The sequence below is a fragment of the Neomonachus schauinslandi genome, chromosome 14 (assembly GCF_002201575.2).
Source record: "Neomonachus schauinslandi chromosome 14, ASM220157v2, whole genome shotgun sequence".
NCBI lineage: Eukaryota > Metazoa > Chordata > Mammalia > Carnivora > Phocidae > Neomonachus > Neomonachus schauinslandi.
The window spans coordinates 62,419,745-62,444,512 of NC_058416.1; the positions used below are offsets into that span (position 1 = coordinate 62,419,745).

A 24,768-nucleotide genomic window follows, 5' to 3' on the forward strand; every position below is an offset into this window, starting at 1 on the left:
GAGACAGAAGAACGGGAGCTTCACTCAGCGAAACACACCTATGAGGGGAGACCTGAGGCTCCACCGAATTTCTGCCCGGGTGTGTGTGTGTGTGTGTGTGTGTGTGGTGTGTGTGTGGTGTGTGTGTGTGTGTGTGTGTGTGACACTTTAGTTCACATTAGTCTGTTGACGCTGTTGCGGTCACCAGATGGCACTATTCCATTGCCTCAAAAGGCAATGTGTGGGCATGACCGACTAAATTCTCAAGATAAGCCACATTAAGAAAAGGGTGATGATTAACACGATAGATCAGGATGACTTTACATACTTACAAATAAACACACGATTTGATGCAAAACACAGAGCACAGCACCGGGAACGAAGGCCACCCTAGTCTGGCTGTGCTCCTACTTTTTCACTCTATATAAGGAAACGGAGTGTTTCCTGCTCATCTGGGGAGGGGGCTCTCAGAGTGGGGTTCTGCACTGCTGGTGTTGCCTGTGTGCTGAGAAATGCACACGCAGGGGTGCCTGGCCTGGAAGGGCCCGGGGAGGGGCCCGGAACCTGTGCCAACCAGCTCTCCAGGAGGCCCCACGTGTGTTCGTGTCGGAGAACCAACCATCTGTGGAAACCAGGTCACCTTCGGTGCCCTTGTGTCCTTGGACAGCCCCAACAGCCCCCGCACCGGTCAGAGCTTCTGGAGTCGAGGCCACGTCCCTATCACCTCCCTGAGCTGCGGCTCGCCTCCCCTCCCCCCGAGGGCCTCTCTGACCTCCCTGAAACCTCCTGCTTTTTGGCTGTTATTTGTTCAGTCAGACTAGGCCTGGCCCGCTGCCAGTGGGTTCCTCATCCCGCCTCATGACTGCATGAGGCTTACTCTCACCTCCACGGGCAGCTCTGGAACGCCAGCCCTCGGGTGCTGCTGTCTACACCCGGGCTCCTGAGGCTGCTGGGCTGCACATGCTTGTTTCATAGCCCTGCTCGTTTCTCCAGGGGCTTCCTTAAGGGGTCCTTGTTAATTCAACCCAACATTTTAAAGATGACAAACACAACAGTTTTAAACAAATGAGTATCTCCTACATGCTGAGAGTATCTCACAGAAGGAGAACCTCCTTTTAAAAAAGATCAATACAGACCACCTTTCTAATGAGACTATCAACCTACTAGCGGTTTGTTTATATGCTCCTGCCTCAAAGAATGCTGCTTTGGAAAAGACAAAGTCTTAGAGAAGAGGACAGGTTAAGGGCCAGAACAGGGGCGGCCCGTGCTGATGCTCACCTGTGCACAAAGTTGCAGGTGCCGTCAATAGGGTCGACGATCCAGGTGGGGCTGGGGGTGAGCACGCACTTGGCCCCGGCGGCTGCAGACTCTTCCGCAATGAACCTGTGGTGGGCAGGGGCTCAGCCTGAGAAAACTCGCCAAGAACTCAAGACAAAGCGCTTCAAACTGCTTCTGGTCCCATCAAAGACAAAGCAGACACAGCAGAGATTTCATTTTGGCTTCTCTGGGTCAAACAGAGGCAGAGTCTGTAAAGGATCATCTGCTTTTCGATCTGTCTGCTAGCCTACTTACTCAGCAGGACTTAGAAAACATGAAGTGACACCTCAATGTAGGAGTTTTGGGAAAGCATCAGGACATGTGAGTGGGCCAGGGGGACAAATATGAGAATGAAGAACGCTGGGAAACAGACCTTATCACGCAAAGCTAAACTCTGCTCTAATTTTAGTCTGGAGGAGAAAAGGCCAAAGACAAATGATAGAGCACGAGGAACACTGGCCAGGGAGCAGAGCCCAGGACTCGGGCTTTAGCTCTCCCACCAGTGGTGCTGTGGCTGGCGTGGAATGAAGCTGGACCCGAGGCACTGAATGTCACCTACAGCTGACACCTCCCAGGTCTGTCCCCAGCCTGGCCTCCTCTGAACTGAAGACGAGGTGACAACTGTATCCGCCCACCATCCGGGCTCAACAGCAGCTGCCGTATCTCCTGAGGCCCTTTCCACCCTGGTATCTGGCCTAGGAGCCCCTCGGTGGGCCACACCTTCTCCTTCATGCTCTGGTACCCCCCAGCCTGTAGGAACACAGCCAGCCCAGGACTCAGGCTGCATGCTGTCCTGCACCAGCGACAGTGGCCCCTGTTCCCGGGCCCTGCCTTTACAATTAGGCCTCTGCAGACAGGCACTCTTGGAACCATCCTCACTTGAGCAAGCTATTTCCCGTTAGGAACCCAAACAAGCAAAACACATCCCGATCGAAAGCTTACTCAACAGGGCTTGGCACACTGAGTGCTTGGCCCACGTCTCTGTCACGTAACAAACCCAGGTCCACCAAGAGTGGGGCCTTCGCCCCGTGTACTGCCTTGTCACCAGGGTCTGGTCCACGGCAGGTGCTGAGCAACCAACGTGTTCTATGCATGAATACAAGGCCTCGTGGAGAGCTTTCTAGCAGGTTCTCATGCTATGTCCAGTCTACACTGGAGAAAAAGGAGGCCTGAAGACAGTATGTTTGTCCTGAGAAGGATACATGAGTCCTGCTCATTTATCTGTCCTCCTGTGGCATCTGGTGTGTCGTCAGTTGTGGTCATCAGGCAGCTGCTTGGCCCCTCCTGCTCGGCTTCAAAGCGCTCCCGGAAACCACTTTCTCTAGAGGAACCAGGTGTCCTAAGATGTGGCAACAACGAACTTGCAGATGAGATGGACATCATACTGTCAATAAGAACACTGAGCTGGAGGGCGCCTGGGTGGCTCAGATGGTTAAGCGTCTGCCTTCGGCTCAGGTCATGATCCCAGGGTCCTGGGATCGAGTCCCGCATCGGGCTCCCTGCTCCTTGGGAGCCTGCTTCTCCCTCTGCCTCTCTCTCTCTCTCTCTGTCTCTCATGAATAAATAAATAAAATCTTTAAAAAAAAAAAAAAAAAGAACACTGAGCTGGAAACCTCTAACTGCTCCGCCCCAACACGGTACCAATGAGCTACTGGTTCAAACTATTTAAATAATTTAAATTAACGAACTATTTAAATAATTGAAATTAAATGCAATTTCAAAAAACTAAGAAATTCTTTACTCTCACTAGCTGCATCTCAAGTGCTGTCCTCAACTGCAACACTGAGAAAGAAGAACCAGTGCATTCTGATGTCACTGCTCGTCCCCCCAGCACCGTCACATGACCCGTAACTCATCTGGGACCACCCCTTTCCATTTCACGGACTATGAAAGTCACGCCGTCCATGCACACGCAGAGTTGTCTACCCCCTCTCTCTGATAAAGGATCTGAAATCGGTCCGTGTGCGGGAGGAGTGAACATGTATCATTCTCCGGTTATGTGTTTCCACCGCCCCAGCTGCTGCCCCTGGAGAAACCCCCGCAGGAGAGGCAGAGCACTGGGGCCGGGCAGCACTGACAAAGGCGCCTGAGAAATCCAACCCCTGAAAAACAGCTGCAGTGCAGAGAAAGCTTGGGCCAGCAGCCCGAGCCCAGAAGCTTACAATCTAGGGATGCACGCTCCTGGTCCCCTCCTCCTGCTGGGAACTGTGCCCCTCCCCTCATTCCCCTCCGCGGAGTTTTGGGTCATCTGGATCATGTGATCCAGGCAGGCAGGTCTACACCGCAGACACGGCGTCAGGAAAGACATGAAATTGGAGGAGCCAAGCTGGGCAGGCTGTGACTCCTGACCATGGTGGGGAGGCAGGTGATGAACACGCAGAATCACTGATGATTATGCGTGGCATGAGCTCTGCCAAGTTTTCTTAGCCAAAGACTTAAGGAACTACATCTCTTTTCAATGTCTTCTTCTATAGCTACATGCTTTTCCTCCCATGCAATGGCTTGTGATTATGTTTCCAAAGAAAAGGGTCCACACCCTAAGAACACACACATATAGGGATCAAGTGCCAAATCTTAAATTGGGCACAAGGTTGATAAAGCAGTGAGACGACTTACTAGTAGGTCAAGATAGAAATGGAAGTAACTCACATCCAAAAATAAATTCCTAGGAACTGAGGAGGAATGTGGAAATTTCTTCCTTTTTAAACCTGATTTAAGTGGGAAGCTGGTACCTACTAGAGTTGTGGGGTCTCACTGAAGGAAGAGGGAAGAGCATCTCTGCAGGGCTGGCAGCGGACGCGCCCGTCAGGGAGCATGCCCGCGCGCACCAGTGTGGCTTCTCAGGACGCGCAGGGCCCGGAGCGCTGCTGTGAGCAGGTGGGACGGATGCGGTCTACAGGGTCACTAAGCAGCATGTTCAAAGCAGCACCCACAATGCTCCTGTTGACACAGCTTTTGTCCTGCACAGCATTTCTGGTAGGGTAGGAAGCACTCAAAGGAACCACACCGAGCCCTGGACTTTCCCAGCAGTGGATTCATGCCCAAGAGTTCTTGTCTCTACTCAGCTGCCCAAGTCAACGGAGGGGGAAGGAACGTTCATCACCTCGCTATTTGCTTCGCACCCGTGGGTGACACTTTGGGGCAGGGCCTTGGCCCGTGTCCCCTCCTCTGAGGCACCAAAAATACCTCCCTGGTATATGAGGAGGGATGTAGTTTATTCACTGAAACCTGACTGTCTTCATGTGGGAAGCAGAGAGAACATTCTTCAGCTCTCTGCAGAGGGAGTGGGGAAATCAACTTGGACAGACGGAGGTGTGAAATAACAGAGACCTTAATAAAAGCATTTGGACAGCTACATAAAATCCGTAACATAAATAGAAAAAAAACAAGCCATGTGCCTAAATTTAGGGAGCTCAAGGGCCTTTTCTTTTCTTTTTTTTTTTTTTAGGACTTTATTTATTTGCGAGAGAGAGAATGAGAGACAAAGAGCATGAGAGGGAGGAGGGTCAGAGGGAGAAGCAGACTCCCCGCTGAGCAGGGAGCCTGATGTGGGACTCGATCCCAGGACTCCAGGATCATGACCTGAGCCGAAGGCAGTCGCTTAACCAACTGAGCCACCCAGGCGCCCAAGGGCCTTTTCATAAACCTAGCTACCATACAAGAGGAAAGCAGCAACTGGGGTAAGGTTCAAAGCTTGGTAACAAGTTAGAATGATATCTTTTTGCATAATTTAACTACTTTTTTTTTCCTTAGAGTCCTAACAAACCCTTATAATTTTTTCCCCCCTCTAAACCCTTATAACTTTTTTTTTTAAGATTTTATTTATTTATTTGACAGAGAAAGACACAGCAAGAGAGGGAACACAAGCAGGGGGAGTGGAAGACGGAGAAACAGGCTTCCCGCCGAACAGGGAGCCTGACGCGGGGCTCGATCCCAGGACCCTGGGATCGTGACCTGAGCCAAAGGCAGACGCTTAACGACTGAGCCACTCAGGTGCCCCTAAACCCTTATAATTTTGACGGCCAAGTGTGTTTAGGCCTTTTTTCCCTGGCTGGTTTGTTTATTCTGTGACAAGGTCAGGGTCACCCTTCAGTTCACTAGGGAGCCAATTAATGCTCTTAGGCCTGGCCACCATTGCAGCAGGCTCCGCAGCCCGATGACATGAGTGCCCGGCGCAAAACAGTGCGAAAGTGGTGGAAAGCAAGCGTTAGCCGGTGGTGGCTAGGAACATATTTTTTCCAAGTCCAGGGCACACAGGGCACGCCACAGGGCCTGGGAGTCACCACGACGGACAAGGCCGCGTCCTGCTGCGGGGAGCCCAGACCAGGACAGAGGAGGCAGCTGGGTGTACTGAGCGGCTGGGCTGCTCTCCCCGCTCTGCCTGCGCTAACCCAGACAAAAGGGACACGGACAGGGTGTATATAAATATGGTTCAGTGATGCTACTGAATTATTTCCAAAGTTGCAGAACTTGGACCTAATTCAAAATCATCAACTAAAAACAGGTTTAGGCACCCCGCAAAGGCAGGCCTGAATGGAGACTGAGCTAATGTGGTCAATGCCAATACTGTGCTTTAACTGTCCACCTCGACCTGCTGGTTTGCTTTCTGTCATTACCACCGTATGATGACCTTGGCTGGGTGCCTCGGTCCTAGATGAGGAGGCTGAGACCCTGAGAACGGGTGATGGGTGATTTTCCAAAGTTGCGGGCAGTAGCAAGTTTAAATCTAGAGTTCTCGGGTACTCCTATCTTCCAGATCGGGGACACAGACTTTGGATTTCAGAAATGAGTACAATAAAATAATAAAACAGGGAGCCTATGCCAAGTTGTTGCTTATTTTATTAAAAAAACAGTTGCACTCTTGGGGCACCTGGTGGCTCAGTCGGTTGGGCGGCTGCCTTCGGCTCGGGTCATGATCCCAGGGTCCTGGGATCAAGCCCCGCATCGGGCTCCCTGCTTGGTGGGAAGCCTGCTTCTCCCTCTCCCCCTCCCCCTGCTTGTGTTCCCTCTCTTGCTGTGTCTCTCTCTGTCAAATAAATAAATAAAATCTTAAAAAAAAAAAAAAACCTATACATTATAAAACTCCCAATCATGTGATATAATTTGTAGCATAATTTGTTAAGTCATTTTAGTAATTTTCAATCACTTTTTGACTTTTAGGAAATGTTCATGTGATCTCCCTGTATAACTTGGTGGCTGCTAGCTAAAAGATGCCATTGTCTGCGCCATGGTCTGACACAGGGAGTGACATCGATAGACATTGGGTGACTTGTATGGAGACTCCTCTTCACGTCAATGGTATTGCTCTTGGTATTCACGAGTTCTACAAAACCAACAGTAATTCCATTCAAAGGACTTCTAGACTTCTCTAACACTGCCTAAGATTTTATACAATATCTCTGTCGTTAACCAAGCCGTGAAAACACATTATTAGAATGCCATTATTTATTAAATGGCTTCATCTTGTTGATTTTTATTCATTTTCAAGCCATGGAACATAATTCAATAACCTGAAATAGTGTAAAACATTGTTCTGGGGCGCCTGGGTGGCTCAGTCGGTTGGGCGGCTGCCTTCGGCTCGGGTCGTGGTCCCAGGGTCCTGGGATCAAGCCCCACGTCGGGCTCCCTGCTCCGCGGGGAGCCTGCTTCTCCCTCTCCCTCTGTCTGCCACTCTGCCTGCTTGTGCTCTCTATCTCTGTTAAATAAAAAAAAACAAACAAAAAAACAAAAAACAGTTGCACTCTTTAATAGTTTCATAAATGACTAGAAATGGGGACCAGCATAAGCTCAAAATAACAGGGAGTCCTTCCTAAAAAAAGACGATAGGCCAGTTTATGCTAACTTATTGTTCTGAATGCAGAAAAATTACAATACGCTACTTTACTATGTGTATGCAATGTTTTCTCATTGCAAATTTATCAATTTGTCTATGATCTAAAATACAATTAAATGCTCCCAAATTCTTCTGAATCCTAGTCATTGGCAAAAACCAAAAAAAAAAACCCACTCCACACTTGGCATAGATATGTTGAGAAATGATTTCATCTACCTAAGTTTTCTAGGCAAACCGAGCAGAGTACAAGGACATCCAGGCTTCCCCGAGTCCTGGTATTGCCCTCAGAGCTGAGAAGCAAGTGGCTAAGAGCCAGAAGTGACCATGGGGCAGCCACATCTCATCCATCCCAGCCTGGCCAGTATGAGCTGGAGGCGCTTTGGGAACTGCTACTTTAAATCATGAATTCCTGGTCAGGTGTGTGTATCTGCTTCTCCCAGGGCTTTTTCAGAGAAGGAGGCCTGGCCTTAGCAGGTTGGAGAAGCCCACGTGGGCCTGGCACACACCCTAGGTAGGGTCCACTGCTCTGGGTCAATGGTTTTCTAAGGGGGCTTCCGAGTTTGGCGATCCCCTGGCGACCCCGGGCTGCAGGGCAGAGCGGGGGTGGGGGTGGCTGGTGGGGGGGCCTGGGCAGGTACGATCACTCATATAACACACTGACTTTTATCCAGGGATATGCAGCAATGAATATTTAAATACACCTTGTGCAAGTGGAATCCATGCCCCATACTGACACAAGAGTGGACCCAAACCACTTAGCAACTGCTGCCAAGACATGCAGCACGTATGTAATTCCATAATTGGGGTTCTCAGGAGTAATCTAACTGAAACCTTCCGGAAGCCTGATAAATATGTCTAGTCTTGCAGTGACCTCCAGGCCTTTACCAGGACCCCACAGAGCCGAGCCAGCCCTCACTTTTGCCACAGCCACCTGGGCCAATACCACAGAAACCTCAAGTACCAAAACAGTTCCTCAACCAGAAACATGTCGGTTACTGTGTCCTTTTTCCTCTCAAAGAATAAAAGCAATCTATAGAATTCTTTTGACATTACCATTTAACTTGCGTTTCAAAAAGTTAAAAAATCATAAATGTTTTAGAGCTTGTAAATATCCTAACAGGTATCAGGAATCCTGACTTCACACTGAATAAGGAAGTAGGAAATAATAGGCGCTCACAAACAAAGGTTGTCAACAAAACAAAACAAACACGACCCATTGGCAGAGAGAATTTTGACCCTGAGATGACCTAACCAGTTAAGAGGAAACAACAGGGGAAAGAGGAGGTATGTTTGAATGCTGGCTTGTCCCTTCTTTCATTTAATCATTCACAGGGAAAAACTCTATTGCGCCCACCCTGTGCCAGACGGATGCTGAGGGAGACCACCCTCCAAGTCTCTGCTGTGTAAGCCCATCAAACATGGAACCTTACCGTAATCAGCAATCCATACCCAGAAATCCAATCCCACAGGCAGCCTGCCCTGAGGAGAGGGAGCCCTCCCTTGTCAGGAGGAGGATTTCCAACTCTCTCCTGCAGAGCTCCAGGGGTGAGGGAGGGCCTGAGGACTGCCCTGCCTTGCCCAGAGTTCAAGGGGAGTATTCCTCTGAGGTCTAGGGTTCCCTTGGAACTAGATGCAAAATGCTGCGTACATATCTGAATTTTCCTGAGGAAAAGATTAATGGTTTGCATTGGATTCTCCACATGGTGACCCCAAAAGCATTAAGAACTTCTGCTCTAAATGAATAAATAAGGGACGCCTGGGTGGCTCAGTCGGTTAGGCGTCTGCCTTCGGCTCAGGTCATGATCCCAGGGTCCTGGGATCGAGTCCCGCATCGGGCTCCCTGCTCCGCGGGGAGCCTGCTTCTCCCTCTGCCTCTGTCTCTCTCTCTGTCTCTCATGAATAAATAAATAAAATCTTTAAAAAAAATAATAAAATAAATAAAAAAATAATAATAATAAATGAATAAATAAAATCTTAAAAAAAAAGGGGGGGGCGCGCCTGGGTGGCTCAGTCATTAAGCGGCTGCCTTCGGCTAGGGTCATGGTCCCAGGGTCCCGGGATCGAGTCCCGCATCAGGCTCCCTGCTCAGCAGGAAGCCTGCTTCTCCCTCTCCCACTCCCCCTGCTTTTGTTCCCTCTCTCGCTGTGTCTCTTTCTGTCAAATAAATAAATAAAACCTTTAAAAAAAAAAAAAGAACTTCTGCTCTAGAGAAGGTGGAGTCCTCATAAGGGCCTTCTAGGGTGGAGAGCAGCTTTCCCTGTCACATGTGCTGGCCTGACAGGGGAGAACGCGTCCCTGAGAACCAGCAGGGCCGCACCAACAGACGTGGACCTGGGGACGCATCCCTCTTGGAAAGTCTGCGTGGGGCCACCATGCAGACACAGGCAGGGAACATTACTTGCTCCAAGTCCTCCCAGAAATATGTCAAGTGGCTTAGCAGAGGGGAGCAGAGCACTTAGCCGGAGCATGTTAGAGAAGTGGAGCCTTTTCAGTGTTTGTAAGGTAACAGACTGACGTGAGCGTTGTCAAGATGACAGTAAGATGAATGAAAACATTATGTTTACCATGCGATCAAAACACGGGAGGCCGACTGTGAGGCTCCCTGTTTCACATCTGCCCCCAGCGACCAGCGGCATGGCACCCCGCGTCAGACAATGGCAGCATGTTAACGGGGTCCCTTCTGGAGGAACACACCTACCTGTGTGAAGGAAACCTTTTCTGCAGCTCAGAAATAATTAAACCTTCCACAAGGTGATCTGTTTCTGTCACGAGGTCAGCAGCTGATGTTTTTGTGGAGACGCGTTTTTCCTCAGAAAGGGCTTTTCTGATGATCTGAAATAAAAGTACAAAAAAGTACAGGAGGCAGTGAAATGGATGAGCAGCCTGGTCCTCCAAATATGCTCTCGCCTCCTGGGCGTCAACTCTGAACAAAGTGGGTGGCGGGCATGGGTCTGAGGGCCACTGGCTGCTTCCATCACGGGCAGGCCGTGGGGGCTTAACATCATACCCAAGAGCTCCTGTTGGGGCGTCTAGTGAGCCTAACTACCCACTGTTCTTTCACCAGAAAGACGGGCTAACTTGTTGAAGCTTGTCCTACTTGTGGAGCAATTATTCTTTGAAGGAAGAGAAAAAAGAGCATGAAGTGGTTCTAAAGAGCATGAACCTTCATCCAATGTAAGATGATGTAACTAACATACCTTTGGCCCCAGAGTCCCAAGAATTTGCTCTCATTGTAAAAACGTATTTTCCCTAATTCACTTTACGCATCACATGAAGTGGATCACATGCTCTTGAATCCAGATTATAAACATTCAAATGGGGAGACCTGGGAGAGGTTAAGAGGTACTTTACCAGGAAGGCACGCTCTCCCTGCCGCTCTGGTCAGGGCGACACCTACCGGCCAGGGCGGATGCGCCTACCGGCTGGCTTCGACCCCAACACCTCGCTGACCCCCTGGTCTGGGCTCACAGGCAGACTACCCAGTGCAAACCTGCTGCAGCCAAATACAGAGGCGAGGCATGGAGGGTGCCTCCCGGTGCCTCTCTGCCCAGCCCAGTCCAGCTCTAGAAACCCCTGGAAGGCCCAAACAGGAAGGCATGTGGAGTGGTTAATCAGTCACAGGACACTTTGGGAAGGACCAGGTCTACTCTGAAATAAAAAGCACTCCTTCTCCAGCCTGGGCCTTTCTTTCCATTTCCGTCTGTTGTAACAACTCAGTGTCTCCCTCAGCGTGACGACAAAGTCAGGACACCTAAAAACGACTTCAGACCTTTCCTCCAAAACTGGCTACCACCCCAAAATCCTGCATTTCTTCCCAAAGCACCATCAGTCACTCAGTTACCCAGACTCCACATCCTTTGCCCCCCATGAGCCTTACCCGTCCACCTTAGATCATGTTTCCCGCGGGCCTGCTTCATGTCCAGCCTGTGCTGGTACTGACGGTGCTGAAGAGGACAGCAGGAGATGACCCCCAAGTCTGCAGGGAGGAGGAGGGCTGCATGTGGAATTTTAAAGAATAAGCAGGAGACCCCGAGACATCGAGCGATCCCCACGTTTCATGCTCGTCACATTACCGGCCCCTGCCAGTGCCAGCCCCAACAGTGCTGAGCCTGGACAGGTTTCCTTCTGTTTTTCATCTTGGTTGCTAACAGATACATATTACAGAAAATCTAAAGTGTAATTTTGTAAATAATGCAAAAGACAAAGCATCTAGCGCTCACGCAGAATCCATTAACATTTCTGTGCCAGTCCCCAGACTGTCTGCCACTTGGGACCTTCCTGGCCCTTCTATGTGCAACATCCTGCTTAGCACAGTCGGGCTAATTAATCTTCTTAAAACGTCGATTTGCACACAGTACGTTCCCACCAAATGCATCTCCACAGGTTCCTTGTTTACAGATTTGAAACTCCTCAAATCTAACTCATGTAGCACTGCCTTGTCCTCTAGGGATCCCTGAATTTTGGGCTAGTCCAGACCTCCTCTCTATAGGTCACTTGGCAATGAGCTTGTATCTTATACGGCAATTCAGCGTGGTGCGTGGGGGTGTGTGTGGTGGTGTGTGTTTATATGTGCACGTACGTGGTGTTTGTGTGGTTTATGCATGTGCATGTGCGGTATGTCGTTTGTGTATTTGTGTGTGTACCTGTGTGGTTTATGTGTGTGCATGTGATGTGTGTGGTTTATGTATATGTGCATGTGATGCGGGTGTGGTCCAAAATATACCCGACTCTGGTGTTGAGGGGCTACATGCTCAGGACCTCTGTGGCAGTTTGGGGAAGGTCTGATGTCATCTGGGCACACTTTCCGGAGGACCCAGGCCCCTCACTACAAATCACACAGAGAGGAGATTTATGGATTCAGGAGGAGAGTATTGAATCATGTGCTTTTTCAAAATATTTCTTGTCTGTGTCTATTAATGTTTATTACTCTTGTGCTATGATCATTTCGATGTGGGCATGTGTCACAAGGAAAGCCATGGAGCTTGCACACCCCGTGTCCCAGCGGCAGGGCAGGCCACACCGCTGTCTGTATTCACTGGCAACCTGCGGTGGGGTGCGGTGGCCAGCCCTCTCTTTCTCACCCGCTGCTGCTGCTTCCGGCCCTGGGTCCCATCCACTGGGACACCTTAACTCCTCCCTCTCACCCGCTGACACACCCAGATAGGTAGATCCCATTTCTGAATGATTTCCAAAACCAAATTCTGCTAACCTTCTCCCATGGCCTGTCACCACCAGCTTCCAAACCTCCTCCTGCCTTGCTCCTTTGAAGCGTGGTCCACAGCGAGCACAGCAACTGCTCCGGAAAGCAGATCTATCTCCTGGCACCCCCCTGTGGCTTGCTGGGTCCCCCACGAGGACGGCAGGCCCATGTCCTGTGGGTGAGGACCTCTGTGGCCAGCCTGGGTGGCACTCGTCCCCCTTGCCACCCTCAGTCACTCTCTGCTGTTCTCCCTTCCACAACTTTGTTTTTGGACACGAGTTCCTTTCTTCCTGCAGGGGCCGACCCCATTTGTCCTTGAGGACCCTGCTCCCACCCGGCTCCTCCAGGAAGCCGCCTGTGGAGCCCTCGGCCCACTCACCCTGGGTGAGGCCCTTCCTCTTGGCTCAGTGGTTCCCTAGCACCTGGCACATCTCAGTTACAGCACACTCACATCACTGGAAGGCACTGCCCAGTCTCTCCCACTAGATGCTCCTAGAAGGCAGGAGCTCTGCCTTCCATCAGAGCAGCTCCAGGACCCAGCCCTCCCTCACTAAGCAGGCCCCACCCTGCCCCCAGGCCCCAGGCCCCAGGCCCAGCAAGGCAATAGGCATTGTATGTAATGGATTTCCAAGTGTGGGGAAGCTATATGTAAACTAGCCTCCTCTCAGTTGCCCAGGACTCGGAAATGCTAGTTCTTCGGGGAGTAAATGCACATGAAAAATTCCTGTGTGGAATGTAATTCTTACTTGGACCCATTTCATAGCATCACTAGGGAGCACAGATGATACCCCCCCAGTTTGGAATCATACAGATCTGAATTCCACCTGGGAGACCGCGGGGCGTGTGGGGGGAATCACTGAGCTTCTTGGAGCCCTAGTTCCCTCATCTGTAGTAACAGTCGCACCTCAGACACTGGGTGGTTGTTAAGAATTAAAGGAGGAATCCTACGTAAAGGTCTTGGGACACAAAATGGTGTACATACACACTCAGACCCATGCCACTCTGTTGTGGCAAATACCTGACAGAACTTAATGACTTACGACAAAAAACCAAAACCTGTACCCGATGTACAGATCTCAGACGGGATGACAAAGTACTAGGTTAAGAAAAGTTCAATTCATAAATGTTCCTACCCTGCAAGGAATAGCGGTGAGAGAGTGCTGTATTTTTTCAAACAGCCCGGATTCTCGCCACAGGCCCGTCCACAAGGGGATGGCCCCCGAGGCTCCCAGGACAGGTCGCCACCACAGCCCTCTACCACAGCTATTTTCACTCCTGGAGATCATAAACATTCTCATTCTGCCAGCAGTTAAATCAGTGTATGCTGTTTTTTAATTAATGTTTTTCAGCTACTCCCTAACGAAGCATCCACTCCACAGACCTCCTGGACTGGGTCTCTCCTTCCAGATAACATTCTATTAGTGCATAACATCGAAAACACGGGCTCTTAGTCACTGACACCTGAGTTTCCAGTCTAAAAGAAGGGACGCCATCCGCTTCAATGTCAGTGTCAGGGTCCTGTCCCAATGCCTCCTTCTTGTCTGTGCACCATCTTGATTCTGTGTTTCTGTCCCCAAGTCTGCTGTACAGTTAGTCTCCCAGACCCCAGAGCAACCTGTGTGTGCCCCAGAGCCCAGGGAACAGTTCGCCTAGAGAACTTGCCAGAAGTGGGGCTTCCGAGAGGCAGCAGGTCTGTTGGACTGAGAAAACGTGGCTCGTGGGGGTGGAGTCCTGACAACCCTGACCGTACGTTTCAGGTTCTAGACAGATTCGAGCTCAAGTGAGTGTGATGTGACAGTTCATCTTATGTGTCAACTTGACTGGGCCACGCTAGTCTGGGTTTTTGTGCAAGGGTGTTTTTGGATGAGATTAACACTTTAACCAGGAAAGCAGACTGCCCTTTGGAATGTAGGTGGGCCTCGTCCAATTAGTTGAAGGCCTGAACAGAGGGAAAAGCCTGATCCTTCTGACAGAGAACTGTCCAGCAGACTACGGCTGACTTCATCTGCAACATCGGCTCTTCCTGCCTACAGCTTTTGAGCAGGTTCACTGGCTCTCCCTGGGTCTCCAGCCTGCCAGGCCACCAGAACTTGCTGGCTTCCGGTTGGTTCTGTTTCTCTGGAAAACCATAATACGCAGGACAATCAGTAAAACCTACAAAGTGAATTCCGCATGGCTATCATGTAGCATAGGGGTCAGCAGTCAATATCCGCTAATACCTCACAAATGAACCTTAATCACGGGAAAAAGGAAGAGCTGATTAAAGCAGAGGTGGGCCATGGACACCAGGTTCTCCTGGGCTCACAGGCCAGCGAGTCTCAAAGCTCTCCAGTGTAACTGTCTCCCTCTTTAGCTTCATGGCTACGTTTCCTCCAACTTGCCATCTCCACTTTCTAAACTCCCGTCACCCGCCGCCCACTGTCTTCCTTGCACCCCAGCATGACTCCGAACCAGCCTCACCAGGCACCCGGCCACCTCGTGTGTCACATCCTGGGGATACCCTCACCCATACCTCAGCTGCCTTTTCTGTGTCACCTGACCCTCTCCACCTCAGGCCACTCCTTACAAGTGTCCAAGAGCTCAGGCTGGGCCCTGCCAGCAGGGGCCGCTCCTGGGACCCCACCTACTGCATCCCTGTGGCCGGGTCCTCACCCTGTGGCACTTGGGCTCACTCTGTCCTGGCACCATTCCAAGCAGTCATGCATACCAACCAGTGAACCCTCACAATAACTCTGACATAGTAATAATTATCTTGCCATGTTCAAGATGAGGAAACTGAGGCACAAAGAAATGAGGAAAGTTGCCCATGGACATAGCTATTAAGTGCAGGAAAAGGGATTCCACAGCAGGTACTCCCAATTTTCCATCTCTGACCAGAGCCAACCCCCTCAGGGATTCCCTAGTCCCTGACCGGTGTGGAGTTCTCAAGCAATGCAATCGACCCAGCTGCCTGAGCCAGAAACCCACAGGCTCTCCACAACGAGGTCTCCATCACCTTATAATTCATGACCAAGGCCGCCCACCACACCATCATGGAGACTCACCTTGGTCAGTCTGAGCAGGACACCCCCCTGCAACCCCACCCTCCAGTGAGGGCCTCCCCGTGCCCCGCCCCCCAAACCTCACCCACCCACTGGCCTCACTCTCCTCTTCCATCTCAAGCTTTAGTCAAGGTGCCACCCTTGGCTTTCTCCCCTCGGGGTGTCCATCTTCTCTCTCTGCCCTGACCCCCTTACCTCCCCTTACCCTCCCCAAACCTGTTACCTAACTTCTCTAGTTTTTCCTTTTAAAGTCACAAGGCAGGTATGACTCCTTTCAGGAAGTTGTTCCATCTTCCAGGGCCTGGGAAGATCGCCACCACAGCCATCCTGCGTGCTACTATGATCATCAGCTTAGGCCTCTGTCCCAGGAGGCCTGCGGGTGGGGGGTGGGGGCTGAAATGCCCACTTCATGCCGAATGTACCACCCAGGCAGCCCAGGCACTGCCCTGGCCCCCCTGGGGTTGGGAGTTGGCCCCCTGGGGTTGGGACAGTGGACACAGAGACCCTGAAACTGGCTTAATACATGGATGGGATACCGCCCCTCAGCTGAATTCTTCCCTCATCTCCCATGAGAGAAAAATGTGAGCCTGCCAGCCTTCAGTTTCCAGCCTGATGAGGCTGAGAGACAGGGAGGACCCGGAATGCAAAAGTCCCCTTCTGATGGTTATATTTTAGATAACTATGGTATAATATCAAAATTTAAAAACTGACATTGGTAAAATGGGTGTTGTAGCTGGACACCCTTTTACCACATGTGTTGATTCATGGAACCACCACCTAATCAAGACACAGAACCATTCCATCAATACAAAGATCTCCCCCTGCTACCCTTTATAGTCACACTCCTCACCCTGCCCCCTTCCTCATGTGATCCCTACTCACTGACAACCACAAATTTCTTTTCCATCTTTATAATTTTGTTGTTTGGGGAATGTTATATGAATGGAATCGTACATTACTCGACCTTTTGAAACTTGAGTTTTTTCACTCAGAGATCCATCCAAGTTGTTGGGTGTATCAATAGTTCATCCTTTTGGGGCGCCTAGGTGGCTCAGTCGTTAAGCGCCTGCCTTCGGCTCAGGTCATGATCCCAGGGTCCTGGGATCGAGCCCCGCATCGGGCTTCCTGCTCAGCGGGAAGCCTGCTTCTCCCTCTCTCACTCCCCCTGCTTGTGTTCCCTCTCTCACTGTGTCTCTCTCTGTCAAATAAATAAAATCTTTGAAAAAAAAAAAAAAGTTCATCCTTTTTTGTTCCTATGTAATATTCTATGATGTGGGAATATAACCATCTGGAGAAACTGGATGAAATCAGACATTTAAAATATTTAAAAAAAAAAAAGAAAGAAAGAAACTAGACCTCTCTGTACTATTTCTGCAATTACCTGTGAATTTATAATTATTTTACTATTAAAAGTTTTCTTTAAAATTCCTTGGGTGGGGGGGAAAGTCCCCTTCTCCTCTCTACACCTCAGGGTGTCAGGGCTGAGCTCCTCCAGCCAGCCTCCCACGCCTAGGCTGGAACTCACCAGCATCATTTCCATGCTCTGGCTAAGAGGTGAGATTTCAGGCTACTCTCCCCTCAGCCCCAAAGACTGTCCTCTCCACTAACGAGCGCCCCATTTGGGTTAGCAAGTAAATATCTCAGGGCCACAGAGAGGCTGACTCACCTCCATGTGGGAGTGCCACCAGCCTTTGCTTCCATCCCTTTAGTAAGATGGGGGATTTCACGGGCTCCTCCTGTCAGTGCAGATGCAAATGTCTCTGAAACAAAGTGCTCCTTCTCATCCCCCAGCCCAGCTCCTGTTAGCAGATGGGCATAAGGAACAAGTCTCTTCCCCTACAACAGCATACAAGGAAAATGGCCAGTTGGCCTCAAACACAGGGTCAGGGAGGGGTGGGCCCTGGACACTTGGACCGCATTGCCCCCAAAAAGGGCAGGTGCTACTCTGTGCCTGCCAGTTGTCTCTTGGGAGTTCTGTCTTGGCGGAGGTTTCAAATGTTGGCAGAAGTTTTACAGTTGTAAGTGCAGATTGACCCCCACCCTGTGGAGCTAGGCAGAAACCGGAGGCCTGGACCTGGGGCACAAAATGCCACCTGGGGCCAGGGGAGGTGAGGGACGGAAGGTGGGCAGTGGGGAAAGTGCCACCCACCACCTCCCTTCCTCCAGGAGCTGGCACACTGAGCCCCAGCGGGAGAGGAGTAGGGATCTCTTCTGAAAGAAATGAGTGACCCAAGACCTCCACATACTGACATCTGGGAATCTCCCAGAGAAAATCCAGGAGCTTGACTTGGGATCATTGTAAGGTGGAGTCCGTGGGTGGACAAACCTGCTCTCTCCTGGTCCAAGGACCTGGCCTTAAATCCCATCCCAGGCCAAGGGCTCCCAAACTGGCGTCTCCACCCTCAACCTCTCCCCTGAACTCTGGATGCAAACACAACACCTCCACTTAGAAATCCCCTGGCAATTCAAGCCTGACGTGCTCAAAACACACTTGACTTCCACTTCCAAACCTGTTCCTCCTGCTGTTTCCCCACCTTGGCAGACGGCAAAACCATTCAACCAGTTTTGCAGGCCTGAACCCTTGAAGGCATCCTTGCCCACCCCACCACCCCACACATACACTCTGCGTCCACTCCAACAGCAGGCCTGACAACTCAGCCTGGGAAACGCAGCTGTCTACCACCTTCTTCGCTACAGCCCAGTCAATCCGCCCTCATTTCTCACGTGCTCTATTTGAACAGCTCCCTATCAGATATCTGATGCTCGTCCCCCATGGAGTTGTAGGGCCCCATACAGCAACCAGGGCGGGCTCCCGATTGCCCTGTAGGGCCCCAGACAGGACTGCCCAGAACTTCATTATCACACTCAGAGTAAAGGTACAGTCCTTTCCAGAGTTCCTCAATAAGTATTTGTTCAGTGGGTGAATACATTTCTAATTAGTATTTTAGTACCACCATTGTAAAAACAGGAGATAGTCAAGCCAAGCAACACATGAAAAGGCACTTAGGTTCATTAGGCATATGGGACATGCAAATTAAAACAATGAAATACCACCTCAAACCCATCCGCATGGCTATAGTGGAGAAGACAGACAATACGAGTGTTATCCAAGACGTGGAGCAACATGGGCTCTAACCCGTGCTGGGAGGAGTGGAAATTGGTACATCCACTAGAAAACTACCTGGCAGAATTTCATACCTGATGACACAGCAGTAATTTCACTCCTATTATTAAAATATCCCCAGCAGAAATGCATACATACATAACCAAAAGACACATGCAGGAATGTTCATAGCAACATTATCCGTAACAACTCCAAGTTGGACATTATCCAAAGTTTCCTCAAGAGCTGAATAAACAGTCATTTATTCACATAACAAAATACAGCAGTGGTTCTCAACGTGCTGTCTCCAGACCAGAAGCAGCTTGGTAGAAATGCTAATTCTTGGTCCGGCTCCTCACCTAGTGGATCAGAAACTCTGGGGATGGGAGTGAGTCTACCTCAACAAGCCTTCCAGGTGCCCTCTGATGCACGTGAACATGGGAGCACCACTTCTCCACAGCAATGAACCCGATGAGTTTGACCACACTGAGGAGATCATTAAAAATTCTGTTGGGAAGGTGGAAAATAACTGTTGGTAGGTACACAGAAAGCTAAGCAAATGAAACACAAAACTTTTTTTTTTTTTTTTTAAGGGAAATACAAGTTGCCTAAGAAAGCAATATGTAATACAACTATATACTCAGCTCAACCAGGCATTACAATTGTGTGGTCATCAGAATGTGAGCACGGATAACGACGGAAGCAATCAGGTAATGCAGCCACACAACATAATAAACACTGTCTAAAACAGATGACTCAAGAATGAGCAGTGGAAGCCTGTGATTTAGAAGACAGGTGTTGGGCGCCTGGGTGGCTCAGTCGTTAAGCGTCTGCCTTCAGCTCAGGTCATGGTCCCAGGGTCCTGGGATCGAGGCCCACATCAGGCTCCTTGCTCGGTGGGAAGCCTGCTTCTCCCTCCCCTGCTCCCCCTGCTTGTATTCCCACTCTCAGCTCTCGCTGTGTCTCTCTCTGTCAAATAAATAAATTAAATCATAAAAAAAAAAAAAAAGAAAGAAATTTATGGGACGCCTGGGTGGCTCAGTCGGTTAAGCGGCTGCCTTCGGCCCAGGTCATGATCCCAGGGTCCTGGGATCGAGTCCCACATCGGGCTCCTTGCTCAGCAGGGAACCTGCTTCTCCCTCTCTCTCCCTCTGCTTGTGCTCTGTCAAATAAATAAAATCTTTAAAAAAAAAAAAAAAAAGATAAATCTCCTCTAAAAAAAAAAAAAAAATAGAAGACAGGTGTAACTATCTGAAAATTGAAAACAGTGACGTCTGGGGAGCAGCATGAGGATGAGGGACCGGGCACTGCTGTTCTCATCACAGTCCTCTCAGGAGTATTCTACTTGGATCAAGTTGCCTGTGTGAATAACTGATAAAAATTAAAATCCCAAATCCAAAACACTGTGTTGGCAAAGCCAGCCAGACAAGGGCGTTATACTGGGTCAGAGCCCACTGCTGGGTGTTCTCTGCCCTGGGGCGTCAGAGGTGGACAGAGAGCATCTACATTCAGAACACGTCGGGGAAAGCACACCAACTAGACCAGGGACAAACCTGGGAAGACGCACAGGAATGATGAGGAAGGTCATGTGGGAAGGTCCGTGAAGGAAAGGTTGGGGAACTGAACCCTGGAGGGAGGGTACAGTTTTCCAGGAGCATAAGGAAGGCAGGAAAATACAATGTGTGTTTGGAAAATGCCAAGTAGTTCAATGTGGCCAGCCAAAGGGCTGGTCCATGCGGGGGCTACGGGGATAGCAGCCTGCCTTCTCCAGTCCAGACTGAGCTTTGGGAAGCAGCACCCGCAGGGTATGTAAGGCCAACTGGAGAGCCTGGAGGTCTGGAGTACTGACTGATGGTGGATCCCGGGCTTCTGTTTCCCTGCTTGTCCTGAGATTTTGTTACCACCAGTAAACAGAGATGAATTTCCTGTGAAGCTAATGCAGCTGGGGCTCCAAGGGTCCCGCCCTCCCAGAGGCTCTGTGAGGTCCTTAGCATAGTGTTCACATGGCCACACGTGAACGCCCTTTCAAGTGTGCAAAAATCAGCTGTTTTAACTGCAGATATAACCACGGTCTCTTCCCACTATGACCCCCATTATATTTTGTGTCAGGTGGCAACGGAGTGGGTCCTGGCATTTTTGGCTACAGGCAAGTTGAGTGGAGATGAAATTTACTTTGGGCTTGATGGGAGATCTGCGGGGTTTGCCGTCACACCTGTCCGTAAGTTATTATTAGCCATCCTGTGTAGGAATGGCTTCCAGAAATGCTTCTACTGTCCACCACGCCGACTGACTTGGCCTGGGGACATAAAGGGCTGGGCCAGGGGAGCATGTGTGCATGAGCTGTGGCAACTGGCACATGGGGTCATGAAAGAAATAAGCAACCACATGGAACTAGAAGCCAGTCTGCAGAAAATTCTTCCATCTCTTACAACTAACATATAAAAGAAAATTGACAGGATTCTCAAATTTGATGGCAATCCTAAATATCTATATAAACCTACCCAATAATAAATGTGAAGCCTAAATAAACTTTTCTAAACTATCAGTAGTCAATTTCAATTAGTCATGCTACAGGAAAGCCTGAACTTATCTTTCTATTGGCTCCGTAGAAAATAGCACAGAATCCTTGTCATTCGAAGGCACAAGGAGCATGAAGCAAAAAAATGTGGAAAAAGTCTTACAAGAGATTGAAAAGCAGCTAAAGGATTACTTTTTATGCATTCCGATTTGTTAGCATCTTAAAATTTATATTGCTGTGATTTTTCTTATCCTAAATAATGTTTATACCTAATTTTGAATTTGTAATTTTGTATTTTTTTTTCTTAAAGAGGGCTCCTAAATGTCTAAGCTTCACGCCCAACAAAATCTGGATCTAGTCTTATGGGACGATGAAAAAAAGCAGTTTTCTAAAATACTTCTGTTCACACATCAAAGATGATAAACACCCATTTCAATGAATATTACTACTTGTATTTGTGGTGTGTGATAACAGTGGGACTAAAGTCACTGCCTTCCCCAAAGCCCCATAGCCAGGGAGGGGCTGCTGCAGGGGCCCCAGCAGGGGTGGTTGGGCACGCAGGAATGGGTGGTGGAGAGGCAAGGAAGAAGGGAGGAGGAGCCAGGGAGGCCACTGTGGAGAGGGCAGCACTTTGGGGCAGGCTGCTTTTGTGGAGACCTCTCAGGATGGGGTAAAGGGGCGGTGGCAGCAAAGTGTGTAGGACTGCCCTGACCCAAACCTATGTCTGAAAGATAAAGGGCATCGACATTTATCTCTTGGGAGGTCCCGCCCCGCCCCCCATGCCCCCACACTACTTTCGGCATATAGAACCCTCGGGACTCAGGAATTCAGCACACAGAACTGTCTCAGGAGCAGCTGAGAGGAACAAACTTAATAAAATAGCAGAACTTTGGGTACTGATGAGGGGGTGGGCATGTTGGGTCACAAGGCCACTGTAACTGACCAAATACTCCTTTAGCTAAGGAGGATTCAGAAAAGGATCACCACTACCTACCTTTTCATCCCTCTTTGGGCTATCCTCTGGGCTAAAGGCCAGATTTTCTCCAATGAGCACCCCATTCCCGTGAGAACGTTATTAAGACAATCTGTCCCACTTTACACAGGTTGCAATGACCTTGTGTGGCTTCTGTTTGTTCCAGCCATAGACCATTCCGGCCACTCTCCCCTCCACTGCCCGGCAGGCAGGAAGCATCGCATAATGCCCAAGAGGGAGCCCAGGACTCTGGGCTCCCTGACCGGACTCCTAATGGCAGAATCTTTATTTTGCCCCTCCCCCACTCTCAAAAAAAAAAGTTTGTTGTTGTCAGGTTGTGAAAACTTAAGATATCTCTTAATAAGACCCTTAGAATTGTGCCTGCCATATTGCAAGTTCTATATAAGCATCTGTTCAATAAAATAGATGTTTTAAAGACACTTCTGTTTCTTCAAGGATTTAAATTTGAAAAACCATAGAAACCCATAACAAATCACCAGGGTTTACAGTGTAGTGTCAGAATCCTAAGCTGGCTTCTCCTTAAAGCCTCAAGGAAGAAGAGTTTTATGGTAGAACCTAAAAGTTACTAAATATCCTGATGATGCTCATTCTGGAAAGGAAGTGAGGGGCCTGAGAGGGAAGGAGGGGGAGAGCAAATGCTCCCTGCACATAGTGGATCTGCTTTCCAGGAAGAATGTCCTGCAGCTGCAAACTTCAGCATTCTAGCACTTAAGGTTGGGGGTCCTCCTTTTCCTATAGGAAGGAAAGGCGACAGAGCCAGGGGATGAAGTTTCACAACCCACCTTTTAAATCTTGCCTTCCTTACAGGCTGAATCTTGAATCCTTCAAACCACAGAGGGAGGGCCCTCCAACACAAAATGTGTCTACTCAAGTGTTGAAATTAACGTTTAAAGGGGATTAGAGGATTCACACCAACATAAAGCCCTCTCCACCGAGCACGTGACAAATTCAGGGTTGATAACAGTCTGACTTTAACACTTAGGAAGAACCAGCAGAGCATCTTCATATTGCTAGACCTGAAAAAGAAAATGCTGTTTGGATATAAAAAGTCAATCTGCTCACACTGCTACTTCTGTCCAAATCACCAGAACACAATCATGTACCTTAACAAGGCAGGAGTAAGCCATCTCCCCACTCTAACCTGACCCTGACCATCCTGGGACAACCACCACCGCTCATTCACTGCACAAGGACTTCCAAACTTTACAATGTGTCAGGCACTGCTTGGGGTACTGAGGAAAAGGTGGGGAGCAAAACGCAAAAATGACAGTGAGAAAAGAGGAGCTGCACTCCCTTTTCAAACTCAAGTCGCAGGTTCTCTTTAGCTATGCTGCTTGATTTTCATCCTTCTTCTGGTCAGTGTAACAAGTTCCTCCAAACACTGAGGGAACCACTTTTCAGCTGTGGGCCGGAAGAGGTACAGATTCGGGGTGCTTGAAGAAAGACAATCAAACAGCAAGCCCGCCACAGCTCCGGCGGCAGGGATTTAAACCTGGGGGCAACCACACCCACGTCCTGGCAGGATCTATTCAAAGGTCCTTAAAAACAAACAGCTTCGGCATTTAAGCCTGGGAGGGCTTCTTAAATCCCAGGACTCTGATTTGCATAGCCAATATATTCTAACCTACTCTCTCTGACGCAAAGGTCAAGTCACCTACAGTTAGACATTCAACTGCCAAAGGAGAGCATGCTTCATGCGTGGCTGCCACCGGAGAAAGAGGCGCTCACCTCTCCTGGCTCCTGTGATGGAGAAGGTAAAGGGATGGTCCGTGCCATAAACCAATACAAAGACTTCTTTCACCATATCACGCCCTAGCACCCTCGGTCCGCGGATACCAGACGCCCACCGCACGCGGTCAGGCCTCGCCGGACCCACTCCGCACCCGGGGGCCGCTCCTGGGCCGCACGCTGTGCCGGCCCGGCTGCCCTGAGCCCCGGAGGGTCTCCTTCCGTCCCACAGGACTTCTGCTCGGACTTGGAGAAGTTTCGAGTGGGCACCCAGCGGCCAGAGCGCCACCCGGCCCGGGCCCCCTGGGGCTGCGCTCTCCAGGACCCTGCCGGGCGGGGGAGGAGGGCCGCGGCGCTCACCTGTCCCGCCCTCAGCGCCAGCTGCACAGCCGCCTCGAAGCACTCCTCCCAGGGGCCTCCGGCGGGCGCCGCCTCGTCCTCGCCGCTCGGCTTCATCGTGGCCTCGCCGGGCCCCGCCACCTCTAGCCCTCCTCGCCGGGCCCCCACCGGCTCCCGCTGCCCCGAAGCCAGGCTCCGCACTGCTTCCTTCTCGTCCCGCCGCTCCGCGCCTCGGCCTCCGCCCGACCCACAGATGAGCCCGCGGGAAGGGCAGAGACCCGGCCGCCGCCAGGGGAGCCGCGCGGCGCGTCTCGCGTCCCGCCCGGGCCCTGCCCCGAGGCCCGCCCCTCTCCCCTCTCTTGGCCGCGCCTCCCACTCAAGCCCCTCCCAGCGTCGAGCCCCGCCCCCTTCCCCGCCCGTCTGTACCCCGCCCCTCCCGGTGCCTAACCCAGCCCTTCCAGCACCGAGTCCCGCCCCTCCCAGCGAGGATTCGGGCCCCACGGGGAGCCCAGTTCCTCCTCGCCCCGGATCCCTCTACCTCTGGCCCGCCCCTAGTCCTGCCCTCCTCCCCGAGCCGCGCCCCTCCCCGCCGCGCGTCTAGCTCCTCGCTCCGCCAGGCCCCGCCCTGAGGCTGGCCCCTCCCCGTCAAACCCCGCCCCGCCAGCCCTCGGCCCCGCCCAGAGCCCCGCCCCGCCCGCTCCATGCTGAACCTTCCC

At 50.6% G+C, this 24,768-nt stretch overlaps 1 protein-coding gene across 2 annotated transcripts in view; it reads right to left on the reverse strand.

Moving 5' to 3' along the window:
- IMPA2 (inositol monophosphatase 2) overlaps positions 1-24,393 on the reverse strand; it is a 42,798-nt gene extending 18,405 nt beyond the window's left edge. For both annotated transcript variants that reach the window (XM_021683037.1, XM_021683036.1), the window contains exons 1-3: positions 24,074-24,393; positions 9,828-9,961; positions 1,258-1,362 (exon numbers count right to left, since the gene is read on the reverse strand). In XM_021683037.1, the coding sequence (XP_021538712.1) occupies positions 1,258-1,362; positions 9,828-9,961; positions 24,074-24,169 (335 nt within the window). In that variant the 5' untranslated portion in view covers positions 24,170-24,393. The remainder of the gene's footprint in view (positions 1-1,257; positions 1,363-9,827; positions 9,962-24,073) is intronic.
- Between the last annotated feature and the right edge of the window lie 375 nt (positions 24,394-24,768).